Source organism: Gymnoscopelus microlampas, assembly GCF_963454915.1.
Source record: "Gymnoscopelus microlampas genome assembly, chromosome: 14".
NCBI lineage: Eukaryota > Metazoa > Chordata > Actinopteri > Myctophiformes > Myctophidae > Gymnoscopelus > Gymnoscopelus microlampas.
The window spans coordinates 24,498,919-24,506,418 of NC_139951.1; the positions used below are offsets into that span (position 1 = coordinate 24,498,919).

The 7,500-nt window shown below is 42.2% G+C and overlaps 1 protein-coding gene across 6 annotated transcripts in view; it reads left to right on the plus strand.

Annotated features, from left to right (window-relative positions):
* Positions 1-7,500, plus strand: part of bahcc1b (BAH domain and coiled-coil containing 1b) — a 124,278-nt gene that overhangs the window by 40,988 nt on the left and 75,790 nt on the right. For 3 of the 6 annotated variants that reach the window (XM_084077405.1, XM_084077410.1, XM_084077409.1), the window contains exons 1-2: positions 324-535; positions 4,572-4,912. In XM_084077405.1, coding sequence (XP_083933531.1) covers positions 4,738-4,912 — 175 coding nt within the window. In that variant the 5' untranslated portion in view covers positions 324-535; positions 4,572-4,737. Of the gene's footprint in view, positions 1-323; positions 536-1,640; positions 1,661-4,571; positions 4,913-7,500 lie in introns of those variants that run through there. The other 3 variants (XM_084077407.1, XM_084077406.1, XM_084077408.1) reach the window with 2 other exon arrangements.

Below are 7,500 nucleotides of genomic sequence, written 5' to 3' on the forward strand. Positions count from 1 at the left end.
ACTAAGTAAGTAGTGAAAATAGCAGATCTACAAGCTCACAAAGTGTCGCATTGCAACACCTTGTGAGCTTGTAGATTGGCTATTTTCACTAGTTCGGGTCCCGGGAAGACATCACATTTCTCTTTTGGGTCACGACCAGAACATTTTGGGAACCACTGGGTTTAAGGCATATTTTCTGTGAGGTTAGGGTTAGGTTTAGGCACATGACCACGCCCACCTGGGCGAAGCACCAAAGAAAGAGGGAGTCCCGTGCGCGTTCCCCCTGCCGTCCCTCCTCGTGCCGCGTTGAGTAGCAGCAGCGGATACGAGGAGAGGGGGAGAGTTTGTGTGGATGTACGAGCCTCGATTCACTAGAAGCCCTGAACTTCTACGGCGCGTACTCTCCCATACCTCAACTGCACACTACAATCTGCAGCATAGGATGTAATCATTTCCACATGCCGAGGCTTTTAAAGTCGGGGGGTTTTGATTTTGTATTTTTTTGTACTTTTCTTTTTTTTCAATCATTAATTGTTATGCAAGGAATAACTTCCCAGTAAGTAGCTAATTCATCTTTGTACGTTTTGGATGTGTTTTATTATATTTTATGTATAGCCTTTGCACTAAATTGTGATTTAGTGTTGATTGCCGGTGATGATAGACATGTCATATTTCCTTTAAAACATGACGAATTTATTTTTCCAAAATATCACCATGTTATAGTGTGGTGTCTTTAGAAAATATAGTATGATAGCAGTTCTAAAGCTGATATCTGTACTGGCCACCCCATAGAATAGGCCTATTAAGTAACCTATAGGCTACCATATCTTATAGTCAATAAAAAATATAAATTATAATGGAGTCATCTATCTGTTCTGAGGCTAGTTGAGTTTAACGTTGTAGCCTGTATTTATTTTTGAGAGGTTTAGGAAACCAAGCAGTACAATTTTCCTTCTTCGCATCTCCAGTCTGGAAGGCTGCGCTGTATAGGTGATAGATGTGTCACTTAAATTTGACCTCCCTTTATAGAAATAATTATTAAGAATATTTAGGTCCTATATAGGATATAATTCTTTCCAATAACTGTTCCAGTATTCCACACATTTTAGATTGTTGGGCCTATTGATTCTTGTATTTTTAGGTTGTGGAATTAATTTTATTAGTTTATTTTCTTTTTTAGTTCTCTCATGGTTGTCTCAGTCTGTGTAATATATGTAGGCTATATATTTATATATAGGCGTGTGTGTGTACATAGGCTATATATTTATATATACAGGCGTGTGTGTGTGTGTGTGTGTGTGTGTGTGTGTGTGTGTGTGTGTGTGTGTGTGTGTGTGTGTGTGTGTGTGTGTGTGTGTGTGTGTGTGTGTGTGTGTGTGTGTGTGTGTGTGTGTGTGTGTGTGTATGTGAGTGACTGTGTGTGTGTTTGAGAGAGAGAGAGAGAGAGAGAGAGAGAGAGAGAGGAGATAGAAAGAGAGAGAGAGAGAGAGAGAGAGAGAGAGAGAGAGAGAGAGAGAGAGGTTTATTACAAACTGCAGTGCTCCTTACTTCCCCTTCGACACGAGGGGGTTTGCAAACGGGCAGATCGACCCATAGTCCCGCCCGGCTGTTGTCGCTCTGCTTGGGTTGTCTTTCTCGCTTAGCCGGCCTCTGAATATCTTGATTTAGTACCCCAGTTATGGTTTGTGACTTTACTTTACTGCAAAATAGTGAACGGCAATGGCTTGCCTCTGCTCCCGGGCTCATCGTACGCTACGTTCTAAGTGCGTGTGTGTGTGTGCGTGTGTGTGTGTGTGTGTGTGTGTGTGTGTGTGTGTGTGTGTGTTTATATATATATATATATATATATATATATATATATATATATATATATATATATATATATATATATATATATATATATATATATATATATATATAGTATTTAATTCTACTTTAATAGGAATTTAGGTTATATGTGTGTTTTTATTTTCCGCTGGTGGCCACATATTAAACAGCTTTCCATTCATGACTTACAAAATACACCATTTTTGTTTGAAGCATAGCTACTGATTGGGATGTGGTGGACTTTTCGTATATAGCCGACTTGCACAGTGCTGGCTTTTGTGCTAAATCCATGTACTGTCATTCTGGCCGGTAGGCCTACTTTAGGAGGGGGATTTCTGTGGGCTGATAGTTTGACCCTTTCGGGGCAGTGGTGTGTGTGTGTGTGTGTGTGTGTGTGTGTGTGTGTGTGTGTGTGTGTGTGTGTGTGTGTGTGTGTGTGTGTGTGTGTGTGTGTGTGTGTGTGTGTGTGTGTGTGTGTGTGTGTGTGTGTGTGTGAGAGAGAGAGAGTGGGAGGGGGGGTATGGAGGGGTATCAAGACGAAGTGGAAAGGAAGTCTAGAGTCTTCCACGTCCATACAGCAGATTTTGAATTATCACGTCTCTAAAACGGTGATGCTGCGTGCGATCCTTTCACGTCGATTGTTTGTGATAACACGGGCTTCAGATTCAGGTGGTTAAATGTAGCTTGAGTGGCCCTCTGTTGATGTGGAATGTAAACACGAAGGACGTATGTTTACGACCGAAATTTTAAAAATGTATAGACAAATGTCAGACGAGAGTGGGTTATGATTGATGTCTTGCAGAGAAAGGCCATTGTTTTCTCACAGCCTTGGCGTGTGGAGGGACACAACGTCCATTTTGCTTTCCCAGCCTGCTTGTAAATGCATTTCTTTCTCTCTTTTTTCCTTGCTCTATTTGTGATCAAACGTGAATAGGCCTAATGAATAAATTAAATTACAGAAATGTAGTATGTTGACCCGCATTTGTTTTTGAAGTGTTTGGAATTTTAGAAGGAAAAAAAACGTTTCGTGGAGTATTTAGAGACACGCACATGACGCAACACAATACAACAGAAAGTCAAAACAGAGCGACACACACACACGCGCGCGCATAATACAACGTAGCACAGCGCGCACGAATACAGCCACAAAACGCTAAAACGCACACATTGGCCTGCAGACACACATGTACAGGCACACGCACAAGGTGGTCAGAACTGCTGAACTCTAGGGATTGGCGTTCTCACGTTCCAAATGCAAAGTTTGAGCCTTTAGACAATACTTGGGTATTATTCTGGGAATATTTGTGGCATGTGTTACAGCCTTCACTATACTTCAAACAACACTCAGCATGGCAGGGCATTTGATATTTTTCTTTGTTCCTTTTATCGTTGATTCCTGGGAGGTGCTATCAGCATAGGCTATACAGAGAGAGCTGGATGGACGTGCCATGCATTGAAAAGCCTAATAGAATAGATTGACTGTTGAGGTGTGTTTGGTGAAGGCAGGGACCATGCACCTCTCCATATTTGAGCGTCATGGGGAGTCCTATTTAAGTAAACGACCGGGCTATAACGCCTATATAAGGTCGTTGATTTCCCAGTCTATTCCCTCCTTTATTGCCCATCTTTCGCCCTGGCGCGTAAAGGTGATTTGATTTGTGCTTGTGATTACAGTATATGTGTGTGTGTGTGTGTGTGTGTGTGTGTGTGTGTGTGTGTGTGTGTGTGTGTGTGTGTGTGTGTGTGTGTGTGTGTGTGTGTGCGTGTGCGTGTGCGTCTCTCTCTCACTCACTCACTCACTCACACACACACGCACGCAGGCACGCAGCACACACTGTGTGTGTGTGTGTGTGTGTGTGTGTGTGTGTGTGTGTGTGTGTGTGTGTGTGTGTGTGTGTGTGTGTGTGTGTGTGTGTGTGTGTGTGTGTGTGTGTGTGTGTGTGTGTGTGTGTGTGTGTGCGTGCGAGTGCGACTGTCGTTGTAGCAAACATGCACAGTGTTTGCCATTGTCAAGAGGCGAGGGGAACTGCTGACTTCATATACTGGCAAATCACTGGTGATATGAAATAGCTGTTCATCGTCCATCGCCTCTTTCTTAAAAAGCAGTTGGAGTAAATGAGAATATCGTGGCCCAAATAATATCCATAAAACACAACAACAACGATGTATAAATGAGACGCAATGGTTATATAGCCTATACAGACCCTACACGTTCTGTAGAAACAGAATGGACAATAAAACACATTTGCATGCACAGCAAATGGCAAACATTTATCCAGTTTGTGCGTGCTTATTGGACCTGAAACGTATCCCAAATCCTAAGGTGCAATGGGGTCCAGCCTGAGGCTATTGCGTTTTTTAATTGCCTTTTTGCTCGCCCTTTTTTAAAGATGCAGAATATTTTGTGTGCATTGTTCATATGCATAACTATATTATTGGTCGCTACCTCTTCATAAATTGGTCTTGAATGCTTTAGTCTGGACTTTCGCACCAGGCTGTGTTTATGATTAGTCCCTGTGTTGAGTCTAAAGTATACCAACTCGTCCTTCACCACTGTTAATACTGGTTCTAGCATTTGTTTTGTCTCAGCCAAGTGTATTAGCCTACTTTCTTTACTATTCTGTCGTTAAGTAAGGAAAATCCAATATGCTGTATTTTTGCAAGACAGTGTTTGGCAACAGGGTGATAAAGAATAGACAGTTGTTTCAGAGTTAGGGCTCATTGTTGTCAATGCTCTGACGTGTCTTCTGGATTCTCTCTTGTAGAACATGACGGGGACTCACTTTTTTGTCGGCAAGACGGCGAAAACTCCACTGAGCGCGAGCGGAACCCGGAGTTCATAAAAAGGGATTATTGCATCGGGGGAGAGTCTGAGACGATCGGTGCCTCCGGATTCTGCTCTGGATTTGGGATTTATCGGTTCTCGTCAGAATGGAAAGCCGGGATTTCGCTCCACCGCCGCACCACCTCTTGACGGAGCGGAGCGCGTTGGTTCACCAAGCCGCTTCTCGGATGGCTCCAGGCGGCCACGGCTCCGTGCAGCACCCCGCTCACTTCCAGCCTGGGAAATACTATTCATCTCACCTCTCCATGGGCCCGCACTCAGGTTAGTAGCCTATACTATACCGGTGGTTCTCAACATGATTTTGGGGTGGTCCCCAGATGACAGTGAGGTGACAATTTAAGGACTTTTGAGACGTTTTTAATACATAAAAGAAAGAAAAGAAATAAGACCATTACTGCATTAAAAGTATAGCCTAATCAATAAACTATAGTATAAAAACTGTTAAAAAATGTGCCAATTTGTCAAACAATATAAGATAGAGGCAAAAATTGTGAAAATAGCCGATGTACAAGTTCACAACACCTTGCAGCGCGAGTCCTTGTGAGCTTGTAGATCTGCTATTTTCACAATTTTGATCTATGGACCCGAGTCAAACAAAATGTAATGCCTCAACTCCTACAATTGCAAGTGCTTGTCAGGGTGGGGGTCCCCAGTTCAAATGTTGTTATTTTGGGGGGTCGCTGCCTAAGAAGGTTGAGAACCACTGGCCTTATAGCTCTTCTGTCGTAAATAGGAGTTCTATGGTTATGATTTCAAATTCACTGGTGTCCTGTCTTTTGTCTGAAAGCATATGTTCTCCATATTGCAAAACTTGGGGAATGCTTGAAGCACTTTGGGACGAACTAGAATGTATTGGCAACGGTCCTCAGACATTGGCTACGTGGTAGATTTTGAGAAATTATAGCTATATATAAGGCTCAGACATCTTAAATGTTTTATGTTTTAGTTAATTCTAAAGAACTGTTTATATTATAGCACTGTTGCTGGTTGTCTGATATATTTTTGTCTCGTCTTGTAACAGTGAAGTAGCCTATGCAAAGTGTATAGAGTAACATTTTACCAAAAAGGAACTTGGCGTCTTTCGCACTTTAGATTAACGACATACGGTACCTACCATTTTGTTGTAGAATTTTAGCCTCCCATAATTTAGAAACATCTAGGATTATTGGCCTTTATAATCAAAGGGATTATTATGGCTTTTGTATAGTGACATAATCTTGTCAGGGATTTATATGTTTTTTTTTTTATCAATTAGTAAATTACCAATCATTGCCCTTTGATTGAATTAATTAAAACAGGGTAATTCTAGTGCTTATAATTAATATTATAAGATAAAATGAATCTTTCAACGTAGCCTGTTTTGTAGAATGTTAGGTTATGGATAATGCTTTATGGACTCATACTGAGCTGACGATGAGACCTGATCCAAGCAGGCAGGGACGTTGGTTGGACCATACAGCAGTGGTTCTCAAGGTGGGGTCCGGGGACCCCAGGGGTCCCTGGGTGTGTGTGTGTGTGTGTGTGTGTGTGTGTGTGTGTGTGTGTGTGTGTGTGTGTGTGTGTGTGTGTGTGTGTGTGTGTGTGTGTGTGTGTGTGTGTGTGTGTGTGTGTGTGTGTGTGTGTGGGGGGGGGGGTCCAGGAGGTCCTCAGTTAATATGGCAAAATCAGTTTAACCACTTTAACCCACGTCAGCAGCTCTACAAGCTCACGCATTGCGGATTTGGATTGTGATGTGAACAGCTTGTAGATCTGCGATTTTCAAAACATCTTGAAAACAAAATGTGAAAGATTTGGAACATTTTTGAAACATTTGAACAACAGAAATCCGGTATGGGGATCCCTGGAACACAAATAGTTTCAGATGGGGGCCAAATATAGACACATATGTTAATTTGACATGAAAAAGTTTGAGAACCACTGCCTATATACAGTATGTCCTGCCTATATATACAGTATGTCCGAGCCACAGACCGAGGGTCTGTCGGTGGGAGCGGCCGGGAGTTGTCGCTAATAGAGGTGCGCGTAATACCAGAAAATCCGGTTTCTATATTGAGCGGGGACGTGACGGGGCGCGAATGGGTTGACAGCGCATGCATTAGATTTAACAAGTAGCTTTGGTATCCCGTCTCAATAGAGGAGGGGGATGGGGAGCTGCGCGCGCGTGCGTGTGTGTGTGTGTGTGTGTGTGTGTGTGTGTGTGTGTGTGTGTGTGTGTGTGTGTGTGTGTGTGTGTGTGTGTGTGTGTGTGTGCGTGCGTGCGTGCGTGCGTGCGTGCGTGAGCGAAGAGAAAGAGAGAAAGGATCTGCTCTAAATCATATATTGAATCTGGGCTATTGCGTGAATGTAAATGTGCCCGTTGTGAAATCACATTAATTACTTATCATTTGCAAAAGCAGCATGTTCTTTTAATAGACGTTAAGATTCGGGCCTATAAACGGTATCATTTGTAGGCCTGCATAAAAGCTCCCATATCCTCTGTCTTTATTCATTTGCATATTCATTAGTTTAAAACAAGACAAAACGTCCATAGACGCAGTGTTTTACCTCTCTTGAAAATTTCACAATGGTCCAACGTGAATAGGCTGTATTTCAGATAATGCATTTTGGCTGAATGCACAATTTGTAGAAATGCATGATTTAGATCAAATAATCCGTCCACTTCATACAATTTATATGCTTTGACTCCCTGCCCACATAGCGCTGACTGTTTTCATATGCAGGACTAACATTAACAATAATCAGTTACATTTTATCTGTCCCTTGCCTTTGTTTTATTTTTAAAACTGTTCCCCATTCAAGAGGCTATTTTTCATAATATTTTTTTCATGACATCTCACTAAAGAGCTATT